The sequence below is a fragment of the Centroberyx affinis genome, unplaced genomic scaffold, assembly GCF_046629955.1.
Source record: "Centroberyx affinis isolate AG114_WGS23_722 - 3 ecotype Tasmania unplaced genomic scaffold, CSIRO-AGI_Caff_v1 ptg007509l_1, whole genome shotgun sequence".
NCBI classification, from domain to species: domain Eukaryota; kingdom Metazoa; phylum Chordata; class Actinopteri; order Beryciformes; family Berycidae; genus Centroberyx; species Centroberyx affinis.
This window is the reverse complement of record NW_027283787.1, coordinates 2,501-25,521: the sequence shown is the minus strand read 5'-3', so window position 1 is coordinate 25,521 and position 23,021 is coordinate 2,501. Positions and strand designations below refer to the sequence as shown.

Genomic DNA, 23,021 nt, shown 5'->3' with positions numbered 1-23,021 from the left:
TGTGTGTGAGTGTGTGTGTGTGTGAGCATGTGTGTGAGAGACAGAGAGACACAGAGACAGAGAGAGAGAGAGAGAGAGATTGAACTCTAATAGGTCTTTATTGTAGCATTACAAACCACATTAAGTAAAACCTCACCTTTAAACCACAAAACACACACACACACACACACACATAAAAAAGACATGTCCTTTTTAACACGTGAAGTACATGTTGTTCAGGACAACACACACTGTTATTTGACTGACTGGTTTACTGACTGGTTTACTGACTGTCTTCAGGTGTGTTTTATCTTCAGTAGTGGCTCCTTGCTGGCTGACTGGTTTACTGACTGGTTTACAGACAGGTTGACATGTCCTGTGTCTTCAGGTGTGTTTTATCTTCAGCAGCGGTTCCCAGCTGACGGACTGACTGCCTTACCGGCTGGTTTGCCGCCTGTCTCTAGGTGTGCGCCTGTGGTTTGTGGTTTCTCGTATCAAACGCTCCCAGTCACCTGAAGCCGGAGGGTTTCCAGGAAGGAAGCAGGCGGTGCGTTCTTACCGACTGATGCGGTTTGGCTTCAAACACACTTTCCTACTTCTGAGGAGGCAGTTGAAAGGGCCGGCAGCAGGCGGATCAGCCCGGCGGAGGAGGCCCGGCAGACGGCGGGGGGGGGGGGGGGGGGCATGGGCTATAAGAGGAGCCAGCAGAGGAGGAGCAAAACAAACGCACCTTCCTTCACACAGACGAGCAGCCAGGAGGAAACAAAGACAAGTTTTTATTAATGGACAGATCAGCAGACTGGAGGAATACAACATAAAGCTCTTTAATAAGTAGAGTCATTACACTCTGAATAGAGTTAATGTTTCTAATTAGATCAGCCTGGAGAATTTTAATAAACAGTTGTTTTTTTTAAGTTGTATTATCATAAAGCTTAAAGGCAGGGCAGATTGTGTGTAACTAGCAGTCAGCAGTACAACTCCAAGTGTCAGATGAGCCAAGACTGGATTCAGCAAACAGTTAATTCATAAACAGATATAAAGTAGAACTGTTCGTAGGTTAACTTCACATTTCCTCAGATCAGACTAGAAACTGACGAGAACAACGTCCAGAAAGAGAAACACAGACAGCAGAAGTTGATCCGCAGCAGGTTCAGCGTTCTCCAGGACCAGGACCAGGACCAGACCATCAGACCAGCAGGATGTGGCGCTGTGTGCTGTGTGTGTCTCTGGCCTCCTGCCTCGCTCTGGACTCCAACACCATCAATCCTCCAAGGAAACTCTGGAGAACTCACAGCAGCAGGTGAGGACCAGGTTCCTAAGGTTCTCTAATGGGAAAGTACTGTAATATTCATATAATATTCCTATAGGGGCTCAGTGTGCCTGAGGTACTCAACAGTGACCTTACTGTCCCATGGTATTCCTATATACTGTAGTACTGCAGTAGTAGTAGTAGTAGTAGTAGTAGTAGTAGCAGTAGTAGTAGTAGTAGTAGTAGCAGTAGTAGCAGCAGTAGCAGTAGTAGTAGTTGCAGTAGTAGTAGCAGTAGTAGTAGTAGTAGTAGTAGTAGTATTCTGTGTTCAGAGAGTTTTAGTGTCCATGATGTTCTAAATTCTGTTTCAGATGTTTTTCCTCCTGAATGAAACTCTCAGGGAAACACTGAATTCTAGGAATTTGTTGTAATTTTTTGCTTGAAACTGGTCAAATTTAATGATATTGATTATCAGTTCAAAATGATTGGCTATTGGCAGCTTTGCTCCAAAAACATCAGTATTGTTATCAGCCTTCAGAAGCCCAGTGGGACCCGGCCCCTCGTCACCACGCTGTCTCTCTGATCTGTCCGTCAGGTGCGTTCCCATGGCGACCCGGTGCAGCGGGCCGTACGCCGCCGGACTCAAACCACCTCCAACTCCCATCAACGCCCAACACCATGCTCTACACCTGACTGCTACACACCTACGGTCAGTGTGTGTGAGTGTGTGTGTGTGTGTGTGAGTGTGTGTGTGTGTGTGAGAGTGTGTGTGTGGTCAGTAGAGACTAGGGCTAAAGACAAGACAGTTTACTGTGTCACAGTAACCTACATTTGGAAACAAATCCACCTTATCACACTATTCACTTTTACTGAGAACGTTACTGAATGGATCTACAGCCACACCACAACAAGCTGACTCAGCTGCTCTCTGCTTCAGCTGCTTCACACACATTTACACTTTATTCACTAACACACAGTTCACACTGTTCCTGATCAAACTGTAAAGCCTCTAAGAAAGCAACAGAGAGGCCGTGTTTTAATGTTGTCTTTTGTGTTTTAATGTTGTCTTTTTATCTATCTATCTATCTATCTATCTATCTATCTATCAGAAGGGGGGGTGCAGTAACAGAGCCCAGAGGAGAGGCCCGTCTCCCCAGGACAGACAGACAGACAGACACAGAGAGAGAGACAGACAGGCAGACAGACAGGCAGACAGACAGACAGACACCGGCGACTTCAACAGGACGAAGGGTGAGTCTGCTTTGGCTCTGCAGGTTTCAGGAAGCCACATTCAAGACTTTAAGACCTTTCTAATGCTACCTGGAATTGAGACAAACTTAAAAACCAAAGTCAAGAAACACTTCATTGTGCTACTAATCCTGGTCTGGATTCCTCTAAGAAACCTGATATTACATGGTGAACCTCTAATAACTGGATTTAAGACATTTTAATACATTTTAAACATCATTCTGTCATTATCAGATGAATGTGCAGCTGAAACCTTCCTGCTGACTAGCAGCTAAGTGGCTAATGTGATTTTCTATCAACCACAAAGTCTGTCTTCTGTAACTAAACAAATGAATGTGGAGCTGAGATTCTTCTCTCATACGCAGCAGAAGATGATTTGTACGTTTCTGTTTTTTAGTAGAAACTTCCAGAAAATACTTTGTACCTGTCACTCATGCAGGTTTTCACCTGTTCAGAGTCAGTCTGGATTCACTACAGTCTGAGTTCAGCCTCATGAGGATCTGAACACATTTAGTCTCTGGAGCTGTGAAGCTGCAGCTAGTTAGCTACCAGAGCTAGTTCCCTTTGTGGGAGATGGAACATTCCAGCTAGCTAAAAGCATGCTGGGTATTATGTGTTGTTGTAATGTGTTGATGTTTCCTACAACATGTTTCAAAATAAAAGCCACATGCTTTTAGATTGCTGATATGAAGGAACCTCCATACTGACTATCTATCTCACACTAGTAGTAGGCTATTGTTAGTTCCACATTAAGACTACATTTCCCATCAGCCCCGTTGCTCCCTGCCCCCCCTCCCCTCCCTGAAGAGGATCAACATGTTGGAAGTGATTTCTCCATCTTCCTTTCCCTCCTTCCACCATCTGCTGCCAGAAACTCTTTCAGCTTTAGCTCCGTTTGCTCTGAGGAACAGAAGCTCTTCCTGTTCTTTAGCAGCAACAACAACAAACACCACTGTTTGAACTGAAGGGGCAGTTACTGAGCTAGCTTAATTGTTAGTCAGTTACTAGCTAGCTAACTGGGCCAAACTCTGGTAGCTAGTGATAATGGGACAAATATATTAAAATGTGAAGATATCACTCAGGATTCTTGAGCTTTGTTTCTAATGTCAACATTTGTTTGATGCATCTTAGTTCACAACAGCAGCACAGAGCTGGACCAAGGTTATTATAGTTTTGCATTTTTCATTAGTTTTTATTTTTATTTTGTTTTGACTTTTTGTTTTCAATTTAATTAGTTTTTAAAGCGGGTTTGCTAGTTTAGTTTAGTTTTTATTTTTTGAAAATGCTTAGTTTTAGTTTAGTTTTTATTAGTTTCAGAGTTAGTTTTAGTCTTTTTTGTAATATGGGGTATTTGTCAGGGGCGAGATTCAAAAATTCAAAATACTAGGCTTATGTATGAAATAAATTGACAAAGATGAAAACTAAAGACATTTTCTCTATAATTTTAGTTTATTTTAGTTAGTTTTGTAAACACACAATACAGATTCAGTTAGTTATCGTTTTTTTTTTGTAAAGCCTCGTTTTTATTTTTATTTCAGTTAACGAAAATGTTTTTTCACACCTAGTTTTCGTTATTTCGTTAGTTTTCGTTAACGATAATAACCTTGAGCTGGACTCGCTCTTCAGGTGGAGTTTCCCACACCGAGTGTTCAAAATGGCCGCCGTGTGACTAAGCTCAGCTCCTCTGTGTTGCAGCTCCTGAGATGTCGAGCTGCGTGCGGTCCGGTGACTGTGCGGCCGGCCTGTGCTGCGTCCGCTACCTGACCGGTAAACGGTGTCAGAGGATCCCGGAGGAGGGCGAGGCCTGTCTGCTCAGAGGAACCAGCAAGCGCCGACGCAACCTGGAGCGCTGCGACTGCGGCCCGGGACTGTCCTGCAGCGCCTCCGGCCGGGCGGAGCTGCCCAAGGCCAAGGGCCAGGGGGTGTGTCTGCCCCGCCAGAGACAGGCCCAGAGGAAAACAAGGCATTCTGGGAAGAAGAGGAGGACGGCGGAGAGAGGCTGTTGACAGATTTAATATTAAACTCTGACTATGTAGCATTTGTAGCCCACACATTAAAGCCACGCTTCACTTTATAGCACAAATTAGTTGATTCAAGCTCTGGTGGGACTTCAGTTCCCAACAGAACCAGTTCTCTGCTGTTGGAGAATGATAGAGGTGAAGTAAAGCCCCCCCCCCCCCCGGCAGCCATCTTGGAGGTCCTAAGCTCTGTGAACAGCTGACTGTGTTTCTACAGAATTGAACAGACGGTTAATTTCTGTCTGTTTCTGACTGAACTGATCATTTCATCACTGATCCATCTGATTGATTTAGTGTTTAGATAATGTCAGCTTGTTAGCTAGCTAACCATAGCATCTGGTCAGCTAACATCACTGTCTTGTTGTTAGCACAGCTGATTAGCACACTAGCTAACGTAGCTAGTAGCAGCTAGCGTTAGCAGTGGCAAGTAATGGAAAATTGTGTAGGCTACAGTATCTGAGTGCAGACAGACTCAACGAGCCGAACACTGAGAGACGAACAGCAGATCTCATCCAGGTGGACTGATGCTGCGATTTAAACAGTGTAGATTATATAGAAGTATGATTCACTGAATATTATGCACCAATATGCCAAACTTCATCAGCATGAACTGAAGCTGTACAGATTTGCCGTTGCAACTTGCTGATAATGTAAAAAGTTATGATTGCTTTTGTAATTGCTTGATTCATGAGAATATTCTTCTATGTATTATGTGGTAAAAATTGGAAATTTCCCAGAACAACTGAGTAGAAATGTTACTTTATCCTCATCAGGATAGGCCTACCTGTTCTTTTTAAATTAATATACATTTAGATGTAGATTTTATTTAGTGTGACTGAAAAACTTTGGTGCGAAACAGAACTACTGAGCAGACACTTTATTGTATGTAATTAAAACAGGGCTGAATACAGTCAATATGGCAAATGTTTCATTTTGTGGCCAAACAGCAGTTAGACAGACCAGAGATGTTTAGCAGGTTAATGTTAGTTTGTCTTCTGTATGAGGGCAGTGGACAGGAGACACAAGCCTGAAGCTCAACACATTCATTTGATTTGATTTAAGCAACTTTGACACTGGCATGGAACTGCATGGGGTGACTTATGGAAAATGCATTATAGGTCTGGAATGTAATAACATGGTAAACCCAAAACTTACCACATCTGGTCCTCCAGTCGCTCACTGAACAGTTATAACTTTGCAGGAAAATGTTTCATCTCATTCACAGCTGATGAGCTTTCAGTGTCGCAAAATGTCTGATGTATGAAAGTCCAAGCTGTTACTATTTATGATCAATTAAAAATCCCCCATTGGGAAAATGGTGATTTTGTTTTCTTTCAGCAGCCAGCAGGTGGGGGGCTGTAACGCTCTCCTCCCCATGGGACAGCAGTGAAGAGGCTCCTGCTGCAGAGATCTTGTTAAAAACATCTAAACTTTATTAGACACAGAAACCAAAGTTAAAGATGAACCAGATCTAAAATCTGTTTCCAGTCTGAACCAGATTAACACCCACTGTCACAGATCAGAAGGTGGGCCAGGTTATTACTGCTGATTCATCCTCTCAAACAAATGATCTTTGGTTGGTGGTGTAGGCCAGTGGTTCTCAACATGGGGTCCGGGGACCACCAGGGGTCCTTGAGGGGATTCCAGATGGTCCCCAGCAAATTGATAAATTGTTACCATATGTATGTATGTCACCATACAATAAGTTAATGCAATTAGAGAATGTAGAAGAATGACTATTCTGATCATATTTTTACTGTCATCTCTCTAACCACAATACAAATAGCCTAGTCATGGGAATTCTGGACAAAATCATGTCTAACAATAAAAAATATTTTCTGATTTGGGTCTGAGAGAAAAAACCTCATAAAATGGGGGTCCGTGGCCCTAATGTGGACGAAATTAGGGGTCCTTGATATCAAGAAGGTTGAATAAATTAATGCTTTTCTTACAGCATTGGTTCTCAACATGGGGTCCGGGGACCACCAGGGGTCCTTCAGGGGGTTCCAGGGCGTCCCCAGCAAATTGATGAATTGTTAAACTTCAGCATTATTCCATTTACAAGAAGTTAACACAATTAGAGAACGATTATTTTGATCATAGTTTCACTGTTATCTCTCTACCTACAATACAGATAGTCATGGGATTCTGGACAAAATCATATCTAACAATAAAAATATTCTCAATTTTGGGTTCAAAAGTCAAAATCTCATCAAATGGGGGTCCGTGGCTCTACTGTGGACTAAATTAAGGGTCCTTGATATGAAAAAGGTTGAGAATCACTGGTGTAGGCCATGTGTCTGTGGCGGTCCTGACCAGGAACAACTCAAAGCTCCACGCCGCCTCTTACTGGCAAACCAAGGAATTACATCTGCTGTGTTCCAACATGGCTGATCACACATCAACTTCCACCCAACCTCCTTAAATCCGTTCAACACTGGTTTCAGTTCAGGATCCAACACGGTCTTCTTTTCCTTCTCCTCTCCAAACTGCTGTGGAAGACAGAGCAGCATGCTTTATTTTTTACTGTATTGTCTAATTCCTGTGTCCCGTTTGTGTTGGAGCCCTGGCTGTAAGTGTGTGTGGGGTGACCTCCTCTAACAGGTGTTCAGATGGATCAGAGGTTCATGCACCTTCCACCCACTTCATTCACTCTGGTTTTACATTGAACAAAAATATAAACACAACACTTTTGTTTTTACTCCCATTTTTCATGAGTTGAAATAAAAGATCTAAGACTTTTTCTTTGCACACAAAAGGCTTTTTTCTCTCAAATGTTGTTCACAAATTTGTTTAAATCCGTGTTAGTGAGCACTTCTCACTTCTCATTTCTCTGCATATTTTAGAGCGGCCTGGACTGTGACCAGCCCAAGGCAGACCTGTGCAATTAGAGCTGCAACGATTAATCGATTAGTTGTCAACTATTAAATGAATCACCTATTATTTTGATAATCGATTAATCGGTTTGAGTAATTTTTTAAGAAAAAGAAGTCAAAATTCTCTGATTCCAGCTTCTTAAATGTGAATATTTTCTGGTTTCTTTCCTCCTCTATGACAGTAAACTGAATATCTTTGGGTTGTGGACAAAACAAGACATTTGAGGACGTCATCTTGGGCTTTGGGAAACACTGATCCACATTTCTCACCATTTTCTGACATTTTATAGAGCAAACAACTAATCGATTAATCGAGAAAATAATCGACAGATTAATCGACAATGAAAATAATCGTTAGCTGCAGCACTATGTGCAATAATCAGCTGTTTAATCAGCATCTTGATATGCCACACCTGTCAGGTGGATGGATTATCTTGGTAAAGGAGAAGTGCTCACTAACACGGATTTAAACAAATTTGTGAACAAAATGTGAGAGAAAAAAGCCTTTTGTGTGCATAGAAAAAGTCTTAGATCTTTTATTTCAACTCTCGTCTCGTCTCAACATTGGGTCAAATTTTATTTTTTCTGTTCTGTGAGCAAACAGGGAACACGTCACTATACTGTATTTTCCTCTTCATGTGCTCCGCAGTGTTGGAGCCCTGTTTGACTTCCTCTAACAGGTGTTCAGATGGATCAGAGGTTCATGCAAAAACCTCTGGATGGGTCTGTTATGTGTTGTATGTATTTAGGGCTTGTTTATTGTATAGAGTGAGTTTTAGTGTGTTCTGTGAAATAGATTTAATGGTTATGATGGGTGTTGATTCCCCCCCCCCTTTTTTTAATAGGTTACACCAGTGATTCTCAACCTTTTTCATATCAAGGACCCTAACTCAGTCCACATTAGGGCCACGGACCCCCATTTGATGAGATTTTGTCTCTCAGATCCAAATCTGAGAATATTTTTATTGCTTGATATGATTTTGTCCAGAAATGTATAACTAACTGTATTGTAGGCAGAGAGATAACAGTGAAACTAGGATCAAAACAGTCATTCTTCTACATTCTCTAATTGTGTTAACTTCTTTTAAATGAATTAATGCTGAAATTTAACAATTCAGTTTGCTGGGGACCCCCTGGAACCCCCTCAAGGACCACTGATGGTCCCCGGACCCCACGTTGAGAACCACCGGGTTACACTATACTTCCTATCCTTAAACCGACATGCATTTTAACCGACATCAACCTGCCAAGGGACAGATGAAAATGAGCCTGGTGGGTCAACCTGGCATATTTACATTTGGTTTTAAATGTTCATTAACTTGCTCTGCTGAACCTTTTTCTGACCTGACGAAGATCCGAGGATCGAAACGTCAACAGTAAACCTTTGTGGCGTGGAGCGAGTGTGCAGGCGTTACTCCTTTTATTCATTGACACAGTTCTTCTGATAGCCTTGCACCTACGTGACGTGTGTATAACTACTCCTTCAACTCATTAACTTGCCCTGTCCCATTAAATAAGTCATGTTTTGTCATGATGAGTTTCCTTCCTCCACAGCCTGAGCCCGGCCTCCGGCTCACTGCTCCAGATGAATGAAGAGCTGCATTGAGGTTTGGAGAAACTTCAGTTTAGACAATATTCACTCTGCAGCGATGTGGTAAAACAAACGCTACCACCATTTGGTTTAAATGGGGAGGCCATTTCCACTGGCTGCAATTTATTTTTAAATGTATTTATTTTAACTATCCTTCTCATCTAAAACAATACCTAGTTCCATACAGAGCCTCATACACACTTAGACATGCTCAATATCCCCTTTTTCTGTTCCCAAAATTTCTAAAGAAATTGGGCGTCAGGTTTTTAAATTCAAAGCCCCGTCTGAGCAGAACAGCCTGCCTGACTCTCTGATCCATTTCTTCACTTCGCATTTGTAGGACGTCAGTATTTGCTCATCTTAAAGCAACTTGTTCCTGTTTCTGATTGTGTTTAATTCATTATAAAGGGTTTATGGGATGCGGTGGGTTGGGGGTGGCGAGGGCGTGGGAGCCTTTATGTATTTGTATGTGTAATTTTCTTTCAGTTTGTTGTATTGTAGATGTATTTGTGTTTCAAGGACCCCCTTGAAAATGAGGTTTATCCTACAATAAAGTTCAACACATAGTTGTGGGCGGCTGTAGGCCAAATCAAACTTCCTCCACACTGTCAGATTAAAACTGAGCAGCTGAACCTTCAGTCTGGTTTCCCTTCATCACAACAGCACTTCAGTTCACTTTGAATAAACTGAAAAGGTCCCATTAAAAAAAAATAAAATAAACCCAAAAAACCAAATCACACAAGTTTCAATCTTCAAGGCAATTGTTCCCCTTTATTTTCTTATTCTTTTTTTTTTTTGACTTAACAAAAAAACCGTTGGGACTTCCTGAATAAAAACAAAAAGTAATGCAAAAGAAACTTCTAAGGCAAAGTCACAAATGCAGAAACATGGTTTGGACAAGGAGAGAACGGAAAGAAGGGGGGGTTTGGGGTTCTGGGGGTGGGGGGGGGTTGGATCAGTTAAATCTCCATCAATAGGAATGTTGAATGGCAGAGGATGGGTTGGGGGGGTGGGGGGGTGAAGGTGGGGGGGGGGGCAGGGGGCGGGGCTACAGGGGTGCAGGCTGCTCAGAGCTGACCACAGTCAGCGATGGTGATCTTGCCGCTGGTCTTGCCGCTCTGGGATCCTTTACCCTCCACCTTCTTCACCACGTCCATCCCTTCCACCACCTTACCGAACACCACGTGCTTCCCGTCCAGCCTGCGGGGAGACAGACAGGGGGGAGACAGACAGGCAGAGAGACAGACAGGCCAGTTAAGGTACTGTGGGTCCCCTTTCCTCCCCTTGTTTCCAAGATGAATCATTTGAGACTCGACTTTAGAGGAACGGTGAGAGGAAACATGACGATACGAAACGATGAGACTCCATCTGGTGGAGCGTCACGAAACAAGCGCACCTCCAGCCTGTCTACAGCCAGTATATAAACCTTTTCTCACAGTGCTGCGATCTACAGACGTTTGATTTCCTTTCTACAATGCTGCTGCCTCTAGAGTACGGCAGTGTGTGTGAGCATGGTGCAGTGTGTGAGCTAGGGCTGGGCAATATATCATTATAATCAATACCGTGATATGAGACTAGATATCGTCTTAGATTTTGGATATGGTGATATGGCATAAGTGTGTTTTCCTGGTTTTAAAGGCTGCATTACAGTAAAGTGATGTCATTTTCTGAACTTACCAGACTGTTCTAGCTGTTCTATTATTTGCCTTTACCCACTTAGTCATTATATCCACATTACTGATGATTATTTATCAAAAATCTCATTGTGTAAATATTTTGTGAAAGCACCAATAGTCATCCCTACAATATTGTCGCAATATCATAGAGGTATTTGGTCAAAAATATTGTGATATTTAATTTTGTCCATATCGCCCAGCCCTACTGACAACTGAACATTTGGCCACTTTGTAGAAAATACCGAGATATATATCGTGTATCGCCATTCAGCCTAAAAATACCGAGATATGATTTTTGGTCCATATCGCCCAGCCCTAGTGTGAGCATGGTGCAGAGTGTTGGTGTGTGTCTGTGTGTGTGTGTGTGTGTGTGTGTGTGTGTGTGTGTGTGTGTGTGTGTGTGTGTGCGCTCCCTCACCAGGCGGTGGGGGCTGTGCAGATGAAGAACTGGGACCCGTTGGTGTTGGGTCCGGCGTTGGCCATGGACAGGGTGCCGGCGTCGGTGTGCTTTGAGATGAAGTTCTCGTCGGCGAACTTGTTGCCGTAGATGGACTTTCCTCCGGTGCCGTTGTTGTGGGTGAAGTCACCGCCCTGACACACACACACACACAGGTTAACACTTTAAACTACACACTGGCAGGTTTCACTTGTTGACATGAACCTGACTGTTCTTCACTGTTACTGGATGATGGAGATTCAAGTCCATTATCCCTCTGGAGCCTGACGTTACAACAAGAGTGATGTCATCAACTAAGCATTATGGGAAATATCAGAATGTTGGAACATGTCATGACTAATCAGATGGCCGGGATGAAACCACTTGTTGTATAACGGCTTCAGAGCTTTGACAGTGCTGAAGCAATGAGTTGATTAATCAATCAACAGATTAATGGTTTAGTCATTTATCATCAAGTAAAAATACTAGACATTTTCTGGACACAGCTTCAGAGATTTGCTGCTTTTCTTTGTTTCATCTCAAAATGAACTTTGTTTTTTGGCTGTGAAATCTGAAGAATCACTTTGGACTCTGAGCTGAGATGGACATCTGTCATTTGACATTTTGACAGCCTGACATTCAGACTGAACGTCCATTTTATTCCCACTCAGCCTGAGATTTCCTCCTTGTTAGGAGTTTTCTCTGTGTGTGTGTGTGGTTGATTTTCCCCGAACCGATCACTAGTGACTGACTTATCCGGCCGCTCTGAGGTCACTACAGTCACATGATGCTGGACGGATTTACTAACTTGACCAAGAATGTTGGTCGTTTAACCAAAAAAATAAAAAATCGTCTTTGCAAAGACAATCTGTTGGTTAAGGAATGATTTCAACAAATATTATTCTGCCGCTCAATATCAACATGACTGGAGCCACTTTCTTCACAGATGTTTCAGTTTGTATTTGGAAGCCACTGGATGAACCACAGACTAAGGTTTAGTTTTGGTTAAATGAGGCCAGATGATGGTTCTAGCGGTGGAGCCGTTTTCCCAGCAGCCTCAGCGCTGCCGAACACTCGGAGCACCAAGGTAACGTTCACTTCAATAAATCACCGTTTGCTCTCCTGGCATCGTTCTCCGGCCACAGATCGACCGTACCGTGCTCAGCAGAGTTTATAACAGAACTCCCAGAGCCCAGAAGGTCACAGGTTTGATCCCGCACCAGCCGAGCCTCCGCCTCACCTGGCACATGAAGCCGGGGATGACGCGGTGGAAGCTGGAGCCCTTGTAGCCGAAGCCCTTCTCTCCGGTGCAGAGGGCACGGAAGTTCTCGGCGGTCTTGGGCACGATGTCGTTGTCGAGCTGCGGAGCAAATCAAACACACCCAAAGTCAGTTCGCCATGCGGTCTGAACAGGATTTAAAGTCAACAGTGCGACAAAAGAGATTCTACTTCTGTTACGTTTCTACTTCACTCCCAAAAGCTTCTTTAGAAAAGGGGAAAGTTGTGCAATCTTTACCATGAAGCGGTCTGTGAATTAACAGCGTTTGGCGTCTGGCCATCCGGGCGCAGAGCCAAAACCCGCCAGTTATCAGTTTCAGGCAGCGCCCTTTGCTCTGTGATGCAAGGCTCCATACAGCCTGTCCCATCTACAGCCCTGTCCATCTACAGCCTGTCCCTCTACAGCCCTGTCCCATCTACAGCCCCGTCCATCTACAGCCCGTCCCATCTAGAGCCCTGTCCCATCTACAGCCCCGTCCATCTACCACCCGTCCACACTGAAGGAAGGACAGCACAGATCCATGTACAGCACACAACTCAAACTGCCAGCCTCACTAGTGAAGGAGGAAGCAGGTCAATGAAACTCCCAGTAGAAATGGAAGTAAATTAAATCCTTAAAATACCATCCTGAATATTAGAGGAGAGTTGTAATAAAACTGGAAAAAGCACCAGTGCAGTAGCTATTGATTGAGACTAAACTGAACTTTATAAAGGATTGTGATGAACAGGATTGGAGGCTTCTGGTTTATCCTGCCATTAATCATTAAGAGAGAAAAGGTTCAGACCTCCTGTAGTCTGGGTGACTGTTCCAACCCTGAACCAGACCAGCTCACTGTGTGGTAATGCCATGGAAAAACCTACAATGCAGCATTGCACCACACAGGAATATCTGCATGCCGTGCACAGCGGTGACGCTACCATGCAAGTATGTTGGGGGGGGGGGGGGGGGGGGCTGCAGACAGTGTGCAGGCTGCAGGCCGAAACCAGAGCTCAGACCTCTATAATTCACAAGCCATCTGCTTCACATGGCATGCAGATCTAATTACTTTTAACATTTGGAACCCACATGTGACACCAATTCACATTCAGCTGAGCTGCATGTGTAGTAACGAGAGGGAGAAGAGCGCCCGGGAGGTTTCCATCACACCAGCCAGTTAGATTTCAGATTACAACGCCCATATTGGGGCACAGCTACTGCGAACAAAATGGCTGGACCCGCTAGCATGCTAGCCGCTTCAGTTAGCCGTTACCGTCAAAGCCAACCGCACAGCAAAGCGCCTCGGAGGCCATTATACTGCTATTGTTACGTAACAGACTTATCTATTGTTTGACTATAAAGCAGTAAAGGTATCCGGAGAGTTTTCAGCAGTCTCCCCAAACCCGCATTTTAACATGCAAATCAGCCCCCACCCCTCCCAGACCCGCATGGAACTTTCCAGAACTATTCCTCCATCCATTTACATAAGAACCGGTGCCGTTAGCTTGGTGGCTAACATGTTAGCTGTGCGCTGCGGCTCATTTCTCTCCCTCCCCGTGTTGTAGCGGCCAGAGAACAGCTGTTAACAGAAATATGGTTCAAGTTTACATAAAAACCGTTGTTGAGGGTAAAGTAGGTTTTATTTAACTGACGCCAGAATTCGGTTTCCCGGGCTTGCGTGCAGGCCGCGAGACAATGCAACAAAGAACGGCGTGGCCTGCACGCGACGCACGGCGCGTTCATTCATTCGCTCTGTTCATTGACGCGTTCAAACGGCGTTTTGTGCCAATCAATTAACAATTAAACCACACCGACAAGCAATATCGGGTTTGGCCCGCTTTCCGTGCCTGCAGGCGGTGCACTGTGGCTCCTTCCCAAGCCACAAAAATGTGCCGCGGGCCTCCCCGGTACCTGCTAGTTTAGCTCCGGCCGGGCCATACGAAGGGGGGTATATTTCTATTTGAGCTATTGACTCAAAGTTAAAGGATTATATATTTAATACAATCAGTCCATGTTTACGGGTTCGGCAACTAAGATAATGTGCCTTATTGAAGATAAGATGGCGCTCTGTCGGACTTGAGTTTGCGGAAATCAGAATCCTAATGTTGAGTCGTTCACTGCCCGAATTCACACGACCGCCAATCCATGCGGGAATAAATATTTACATTCAACTCTGGTTTTACCACAAATGACCTCTCGGCTGCACGGGAAGGTTGAACAGAGCTACAGTTTGTAAGTTAAACTGTATAAAGTTCCGCTGCCTGGTCCCGTTATCCACAGCGCTGGCGACAAGCCCTAACGTTACACACGTGCACATGGTTTCCTCAACACAACTAGCTCGTGACAGCTCGGTTAGTTTGAATGAAGCTAACAGCGGCACCAAGCTACGGAGCCGAAACACGGCTCTGACTCTCCGAGCCGGCTTCACGTCACGAACCGCCACAGCAAGAATGAAGGAAACGTCAAACTGCTATCACGCATCAGAAGCAAAGCACGGTAACGTTAAACTAACGGCGAGCTGGCGTTAAACTAAACAGCTCGTGTCTGGTAAAGCTCCACCGGCTGCACGCAGCAGCAGCAGGCCGGTTTACCTGCATGATGACCCGGCCCAGAGGCGCGCCGTCGACGCTCAGGTCGAAGAAGACTCGTGACTTGGCCATTTCAGCAGAGAGCTGCGGGAGGACTGTCGGGCTTTTCGGCGGGGAGACAGGCTGGACCACAAGGAACCGAAAAAGATGGAGGTTTGTCGATTAATTTTATATAAGATGCCGGTGGGCGGGCTAAAATCGGAGGTAGACAAATGAGAACGCCGGGATATTTGACTGGCGTGTCTCTCAGCGAATCAGCGGCCGCTATAGTGGACTCTCCCGCTTTACTCGTCCCTAACCGGACAGAGACGTTTGACGGCGTGCTTGATTTGTGGAACACAGTGTACCAGCTAGGCGGAGCTTAACTGTTGTCAGGTTCTACCAAAGGCGCGAGCCACGCAGTGCCCCCGTCTCGGTGTACCGGCGGAAAAACCGAACGGATGAATCCTGGAGCAGCGCGCGCCTCGGTTAATTGACAGCTCGGGCTTCCATACAGCGCGTGTGGTCGGTATACGGAGGCGATTCCGCATCAGTCCCGCAGTCAGAGCGCGGTCCCGCTGCCGGGGCGCGAGCTCCGGCCAGTGCGCGATCCCGCAGTCAGGGCGCGGTCCGCGGTTCTCCGCATAGAGGAGGAAAGTTTAGCTCGAAGGAAACTGTGAAGTATCCCGAGCCCGAGGAAGTCCCCGCGCGCCCCTACCGGCAGAACCGGGTCAGATCAGAGCGATGGAAGTTTAAGTTTTCAGGCGTGATTTTCTGAAAATGTAATATTTCATTTGGTGATTGTGATCATGAAGATGTCTGTTAGGAAGTCACAGTTCAACAGAGTTTCTGAGATCAGCTCCTCTGTGTCTGAGTCTGTTATCCAGAACAACTGACAGAGTGCAGCAGCAGAATAACTGAGTTCAGATCAGAGGGGCTGGGATGAGGACAGGAACTATCAGTCAGGCTGAGGCCGGACCAGCAGAGGAACAGTTCATATAAGGAAAGATCTCTCTCTCTCTCTCTCTCTCTCTCTCTCTCTCTCTCTCTCTCTCTCTCTCTCTCTCTCTCTCTCTCTCTCTCTCTCTCTCTCTCCCTCTCTCTCCCTCTCTCTCTCTCTCTCCCTCTCTCTCTCTCTCTCTCCCTCTCTCTCTCTCCCTCTCTCTCTCTCTCAGGTTTGGACATATTCTCTTATCAGCCCACAGTTCCTCTCTGAGTCTTGCTGGTGTTCCAGTTTTCCCTGACAGTTCAGGCTCAGTTGGGACCGGTCCTGTAGTCCAGGGTCCAAACCCCAAAACACACCGTAGACCAGTGATTCTCAACCTTTTTCATATCAAGGACCCCTAATTTAGTCCACATTAGGGCCACAGACCCCCATTTGAGGAGATTTTCTCTCTCGGACCCAAATCTGATGATATCTTTTATTGCTAGATTTGATTTTGTCCAGAATCCATGTCTGTCTGTACTGTAGAGAGAGAACAGAGAAACTGATCAGAACAGTCATTCTTCTACATTCTCTAATTGTTTTAACTTCTTGTAAATGAAATAATGCTGAAGTTTAACAATTCATCAATTTGCTGGGGACCCCCTGGAACCCCCTCAAGGACCCCTGGTGGTCCCCGGACCCCTTGTTGAGAACCACTGCTGTAGACCACAGACCTCCATCTGGTAAGTCTGATCCAACGATTAGTCCCAGAGACCGCGTTCAGTGAAGCTTCAGTCCATTTCATACAGGTTATAGTCCCATCCGGTACAGGTTTAGACCTAGTGCTAACTTCTAATGAGTGACATGATAGTGAAATTAAACTCTACCCCTGGAACCCTTCAAGAACTCATAGAACCCCCCAAGGACCCCTGCAACCCCTTCAAGAACCCCTAGAAACCCCTCAGGAACCCCCTCAAGAACCTCAGGAACCCTCTCCAGAAGCCCCGCAACCCATCAAAAAACCCCTGGAACTCTTCAAGAACCTCTAGAACCCACTGAAGAGATTTCCACAGAGGGAGCAATAGAGAATCACATTATTATTAATATTAATAATAAATAACTACGACCAGGCTTGTGTTATCTACTGACACAGGATAATGTTGTGTGTCTGTTCTTCACTGTGTTTTCAGATGGTGTGTGTGTTGACCTTTGACCTCCCGCCACTCCACTGCTACCTCCACTGTTCACCTCCACTGTTCACCTCCATCTCCACCTCCACTCCACCTCACTCCACCTCCTCTCCACTGTCCACCTCCACTCCACACCTCCTCCACCTCCACTGTTCACATCCACCCCCACTCCATCTCTATTGTCCACCTCCACTGTTCACCTCCACTGTCCACCTCCACTCCTCCTCCCACACCACCACTCCACCTCCACTCCACTGTTCACCTCCATCTCCACCTCCACTGTCCACCTCCACTCCTCCTCCACCTCCACCACCACTCCACCTCCACTCCTCCACTGTCCACCTCCACTCCTCCTCCACCTCCACTGTTCACCATGCTGTCTCTGTCCCTTCTGTCTGTCCCTGCTGTCTGTGTCCTGCTGTCTGTGTCCTGCTGTCTGTCCATGCTGTCTGTGTCCCTGCTGTCTGTCCATGCTGTCTGTGTCCTGCTGTTTGTGTCCTACTGTCTGTCCATGCTGTCTGTGTCCCTGCTGTCTGTCCATGCTGTCTGTGTCCCTGCTGTCTGTCCATACTGTCTGTGTCCCTGCTGTCTGTCCATGCTGTCTGTGTCCCTGCTGTCTGTCCATGCTGTCTGTGTCCTGCTGTTTGTGTCCTACTGTCTGTCCATGCTGTCTGTGTCCCTGCTGTCTGTCCCTGCTGTCTGTGTCCCTGCTGTCTGTCCATGCTGTCTGTGTCCTGCTGTCTGTGTCCTGCTGTCTGTGTCCCTGCTGTCTGTCCATGCTGTCTGTGTCCCTGCTGTCTGTCCATGCTGTCTGTGTCCTGCTGTTTGTGTCCTACTGTCTGTCCATGCTGTCTGTGTCCCTGCTGTCTGTCCATGCTGTCTGTGTCCCTGCTGTCTGTCCATACTGTCTGTGTCCCTGCTGTCTGTCCCTGCTGTCTGTGTCCCTGCTGTCTGTCCATGCTGTCTGTGTCCTGCTGTTTGTGTCCTACTGTCTGTCCATGCTGTCTGTGCCCCTGCTGTCTGTCCATTCTGTCTGTGTCCCTGCTGTCTGTCCATGCTGTCTGTGTCCTACTGTCTGTCCATGCTGTCTGTGTCCCTGCTGTCTGTCCATTCTGTCTGTGTCCCTGCTGTCTGTCCATGCTGTCTGTGTCCCTGCTGTCTGTCCATACTGTCTGTGTCCCTGCTGTCTGTCCATACTGTCTGTGTCCCTGCTGTCTGTCCATACTGTCTGTGTCCCTGCTGTCTGTCCATACTGTCTGTGTCCCTGCTGTCTGTCCATTCTGTCTGTGTCCCTGCTGTCTGTCCATGCTGTCTGTGTCCCTGCTGTCTGTCCATACTGTCTGTGTCCCTGCTGTCTGTCCATACTGTCTGTGTCCCTGCTGTCTGTCCATGCTGTCTGTGTCCTACTGTCTGTGTCCCTGCTGTCTGTCCATGCTGTCTGTGTCCCTGCTGTCTGTGTCCCTACTATCTGTGTCCTGCTGTCTGTCCATGCTGTCTGTGTCCCTGCTGTCTGTCCTTGCTGTCTGTGTCCTACTGTCTGTGTCCTGCTGTCTGTCCATGCTGTCTGTGTCCTACTGTCTGTGTCCCTACTATCTGTGTCCTGCTGTCTGTCCTTGCTGTCTGTGTCCTACTGTCTGTGTCCTGCTGTCTGTCCATGCTGTCTGTGTCCTACTGTCTGTGTCCCTACTATCTGTGTCCTGCTGTCTGTCCATGCTGTCTGTGTCCCTGCTGTCTGTCCCTGCTGTCTGTGTCCTGCTGTCTGTCCATGCTGTCTGTCCATGCTGTCTGTGTCCTGCTGTCTGTGTCCCTGCTGTCTGTCCCTTCTGTCTGTCCCTGCTGTCTGTCCCTGCTGCACTAACAGTGAAGGGTTCAAATTGGAGAATAATAAACACCGGAGGCTCTGGTCCATCTGTCTTTCCAGCGTGTGTTTATTAAATTAAAAAGGTTATTATTATTATTATTAGCATCATTACTGAATCATACAGAGATCATGGACATTTTTCAGAAGCCACCTGACTCAGTGGGACATGGAGACTCACATCACAACCGTCTGGACTCTAGTCAATTTACAACATACATAATAATAATGAAGAGCATGATGAAGAAGATGATGATGATGATTACACCTTGGTCATTATTACATACAGCCTGCTGTTGATCAAACGTTAAGGTCGTGATCCAAGGGCAACAGTTTGAGGCAATGTAAAAGGCAATTTTGCCGGCAACTTTGACCAACAGTATTGTGTCCATTGTAATGTTTTCACATTGATTTTTGTCCCCGTCATTATCGCCATTCGTTGTTACAGGCAATATTGCCCAAGTGCATTGCCTCTACAAGTTGCTCTGTGTATCACTGTCCTCAGAGTGGAACCGGTGCGGAGTTGGTCATCTGGACTGGGATCAGGACAACATAGTTGCCCTGGGGGACCTGAGGCTAGCTGCATAGGGGAGACAATTTTCTGGGCAACGTAGACCAACAACACTCCTGGCAACAGGCAACAAAGTGAGAAACACAGTCACAAATTTAGTCGAACTTTTCCAATGGGATTAAAGTGACACAGTTGCTAAAACAACTTGTTGGGAAATGTCGTCTGACCTAAAAGTTGCCTTGTGTGTCATAAGTTGCCCACAAAGTTGCCAGTGTCTCTGTGGTCAGAGGAGCGCTGATCTGAGCGCAGCTGCTCCGATCAAACTCCAGACTGCAGTGCGATGGCTTTGTTTATCTTCTGATCTGCTGGACTGAAAACATCTTCAAGCTTCAGTGTTTCCACATATTCAGATGGAAATGAACCGCTTCATATAAAACTGAGTTCTGATTGGTCAGTGGAGGCTCATCTTCTCTGTACAGGTCAAACTGCAACAATTTATCAGAATATCTTTAAAGCTTATTTGGCCAAATAAATTGTGGCCTGGGGCTTTAAGTCAAAGTTGACGACCTGACCGGCTAGATCAGCTCTGCTGATGTAGAACTAGAATGAACAGAAACGCCTCACAGGGTTGAACTCCTGTCTGTTGGTTAGCGGTTTCACTTCGATCAGCTTGATAAATCCCAAGAGGCACCGAGACACTGAGAGAATCTGAGGAGGTGAAAATGTGCATAATCGTCAGCAGCAGTTTCTGCTTTACCTGCTTGATCTTTATGATCCACTGCAGTGTGACTTCAGACTGTCTGGATCTCCTGTGACTAGAAAGACGTTTCAGGAGGAAAAAACAGATTCTACTTCTGTTCCACAGCAGACGGGTGGAACCTGCCTCGGCCCGTTCACGCACCGGCTCACGCTCACTAGCTCTGACCGCTGCCGTGGATTGTGATTTTCTGGTTTTCCTGTGTGTTTTCCCCGGCTTCTGCTGATCCTGGACCAGCGATAAAACTAAGAGAGCTGAAGGAGAGACGAGCGAACCTCGGCTCAGCCTCCAGAGGTTCGGATTCACCTGAACCGTTCACAGGAAAACTCTCCTCAGATCCTCTGACGCTGTTCAGTCTGTGATGTTCAACATTCAGCAGTTATTTAGTGATGAAGTTGGTGGATGGATGGATCTCTCCCTGTGTGACTGGTGAACGTCTCTTGGTACAAAATGGCGGCTCTAGAAAGAAGCCCTCGCTCTTTGATCCTGAGGGACTGACACCAAAACCTGACGTTTACCGCTGAGGTTTTACATCCTGAAACATTTTCTCATATCAAACTGGAAATATCTGGAGGTGACGTCACCTCGTCTGTGATTGGCCGGTTATCCACCAAGAAGAAAAACACAACAAACTGCTGAATGGAGTCGGAGATGAAAAGAACATCAACAACAGCTGATTAACAGTTACAGAGTTTTAGGAGGAGTTTTCCATTAAAGGAATAGTTAACCCAAAAGAATTTGGTACCAGAGAACACTCAGTGAGTTAGTGCTGTTCTGTCTCAGCCTGCTCCTGAACTGAAGCGGCCGGTCCTGGTTCTGGTTCTGGTTCTTTACATTTTTGAGAAAAATAACCATCAAATTCCTCCAAACAGCAGAATCCAAGTGTTCTGGAGCCAGACTGCATTGTGGGTCTGATATTCATCTCATCATCTCCACTATGTTCCACAGATCTGCACCGACAACCTTCACTACAGCAGCAACCACATGCTGCCTGCACAGGCCATCAGAAATACTGTGCTACTACTGAGAAGCCCTGTAGAACCGGTCTGGTCTGGACTAAATGTTCTACTGCTGAACTTCAGTTGTTCTGCAGGAGGCTGACAGGGAGCAGCTGGCTAACCGGCTGTGTGTTACGCAGATATACAAACTTTAACTTTTGGGTGAACTATTCCTTTAATATTCCATGACAGTAGATTAGGGCTGCGGGGCCGAACGGAGACTCGTCACGTTAAACCGGACACGCCGCGGGTCCGGGCCGACCCGTCCTGGGTCCCGCGCCACGGGTTGAGAAACACTGCCGCTGAGGAAGAGAGTTGGTTCTAACAGGGAATGGAGGATGAAGGATCAATACATTTTTCAGAGATAAAAAACAATAAAATAAAGTTACCATCAAGTTCATAGTCAGACATCAAAGATTCTCATATTTAAAAGTTGTTGTTTTTTCCTCATTATTGTTGTTCGCCCGCTCCATCCCGCAGACGGCGGCCATGTTGGAGCCGCCCGCAGGCGGCCATGTTTGCGGGCGAAGAGAGAGTTCATATTTTACAGGAAGTCTGTTTTGCCCACATCGTCTGTTTTCTTTTTCTGAAGGTGTGTAGGCATATACAGTGTGTGTGTGTGTGTGTGTGTGTGTGTGAGAGAGTGTGTGTGTGTGTGTGTGTGTGTGTGTGTGGTCAGTTGTTCTCGAACAGGGACAGCAGGTCGTCGTTGTTGTTGTTCGGGAGGTCTGGGGGTCCGAGGTACGACAGCAACTCATCTGGGTTGGTCAACTCTGGAAGCAACTACACACACACACACACACACACACAGACAATAAGAATACAGTTATTATTATTATTATTGTTATTATTATTATCATCATGAGTAGCAGTGGCAGTATGTCCGGAGTGAAAGCCTCTTGTGTCTCGACTCACATCCAGTGAAGGTTCTGGAACCTCGGCCCCCCCGGCCCCCCCAACCCAAAGGAGCCGTCGCCTTGGAGACGGGGATTCTGGTTGCTACGTTGCATCATCTGGTTGCCCGGGTTACCGCCCCCCAGGTGCGAGTTGCCATGGAGACCCTGCGGCTGCTGCTGGGAGAGAGGTGCACCATGGGAAGTGGGGTCCAGACGACCTGGGAGAGACATCTGAGAGAGGAGAGGAGGAGGAGGAGGAGAGGAGTAGAGGAGAGGAGAGGGGAGGAGGAAAGGAGGAGAGGAGAGGAGGAGGAGGAGGATGAGGAGAGGAGAGGAGGAAGAGAGGAGAGGAGCAGACGAGAGAAGAGGAGAGGGGAGGGGAGGGGAGGAGGAGAGATGGAGGAGAGGAGAGGAGAGGAGGAGAGATGGAGAGGAGGGGAGGGGAGGAGGAGAGAAGGAGAGGAGGAGAGGAAGAGGAGGAGAGGAGAGAGGAGGAGAGGAGGAGGAGAGGAGAGGAGGAGAGAAGAGGAGAGAGGAGAAGAGGAGAGGAGAGAAGAGGAGAGAAGAGGAGAGGAATAAATAAACGTTTATACTTGTAGATTTTGACTCTTACAGATGAACCCTGAGCTGCAGTGTGTGAATATCTTCTGCATCATTAACAGCAGTAAATGTTAATAGTGATGTTAATAGTGATGTTAATAGTGATCTGTGAGTGTGTTACCTGTGCAGCCAGCGGGTGGGGGGGGGGCTTGTCGGGGGTGAGCAGGGCGCTGGGGAGCTCAGCCTGGTAGGAGAGAGGGGGGGGGCCGGGGGAGGAGAAGTCCCCCCCCACCCCCGGAGTCCCGGGACCGGCCCCGAAGTCTGAGAAGCTACCGGACTGGCTGGGGTAGGATGGAGCTGGGGGGGGGGGAGGGGGGGAGGGGGGGAGGGGAGGAGGGGAGGGGGGGTATTAATCACAAATGACCATCACAGTTTCACAAGCTCTCCATCC

At 46.5% G+C, this 23,021-nt stretch overlaps 2 protein-coding genes and 1 pseudogene across 2 annotated transcripts; 1 reads left to right on the top strand and 2 right to left on the bottom strand.

Moving 5' to 3' along the window:
* The first annotated feature begins 350 nt into the window (after window positions 1-350).
* Window positions 351-4,598, top strand: LOC139639633 (uncharacterized). Its single transcript, XM_071513770.1, has 5 exons — window positions 351-367; window positions 1,150-1,279; window positions 1,824-1,937; window positions 2,338-2,479; window positions 4,172-4,598. The coding sequence occupies exons 1-5, from the start codon at window positions 351-353 to the stop codon at window positions 4,480-4,482; spliced, it is 714 nt and encodes a 237-aa protein (XP_071369871.1). The 3' UTR covers window positions 4,483-4,598.
* A 5,106-nt stretch (window positions 4,599-9,704) lies between these two features.
* On the bottom strand, window positions 9,705-15,074 carry LOC139639630 (peptidyl-prolyl cis-trans isomerase-like). Its single transcript, XM_071513769.1, has 4 exons — window positions 14,920-15,074; window positions 12,314-12,433; window positions 11,056-11,228; window positions 9,705-10,161 (listed from the first exon to the last, which is right to left on the bottom strand). The coding sequence occupies exons 1-4, from the start codon at window positions 14,986-14,988 to the stop codon at window positions 10,029-10,031; spliced, it is 495 nt and encodes a 164-aa protein (XP_071369870.1). The 5' UTR covers window positions 14,989-15,074; the 3' UTR covers window positions 9,705-10,028.
* Window positions 15,075-18,926: 3,852 nt separating this feature from the next.
* The window catches only part of LOC139639632 (zinc finger MIZ domain-containing protein 2-like), a 6,521-nt pseudogene continuing 2,426 nt past the window's right edge, over window positions 18,927-23,021 (bottom strand).

Excerpts from the sequence above, each read along its gene's own strand:
- LOC139639633 (XM_071513770.1), top strand. Across the intron at positions 1,938-2,337 it reads CTGACTGCTACACACCTACG|AAGGGGGGGTGCAGTAACAG; the intron begins GTCAGTGTGTGT and ends TCTATCTATCAG. Across the intron at positions 2,480-4,171 it reads CGACTTCAACAGGACGAAGG|CTCCTGAGATGTCGAGCTGC; the intron begins GTGAGTCTGCTT and ends TCTGTGTTGCAG.
- LOC139639630 (XM_071513769.1), bottom strand. The coding sequence starts at position 14,988 with ATGGCCAAGTCACGAGTCTTCTTCGACCTGAGCGTCGACGGCGCGCCT. Across the intron at positions 12,434-14,919 it reads TGGGCCGGGTCATCATGCAG|CTCGACAACGACATCGTGCC; the intron begins GTAAACCGGCCT and ends TTTGCTCCGCAG. Across the intron at positions 10,162-11,055 it reads TGCACAGCCCCCACCGCCTG|GCTGGACGGGAAGCACGTGG; the intron begins GTGAGGGAGCGC and ends GTCTCCCCGCAG.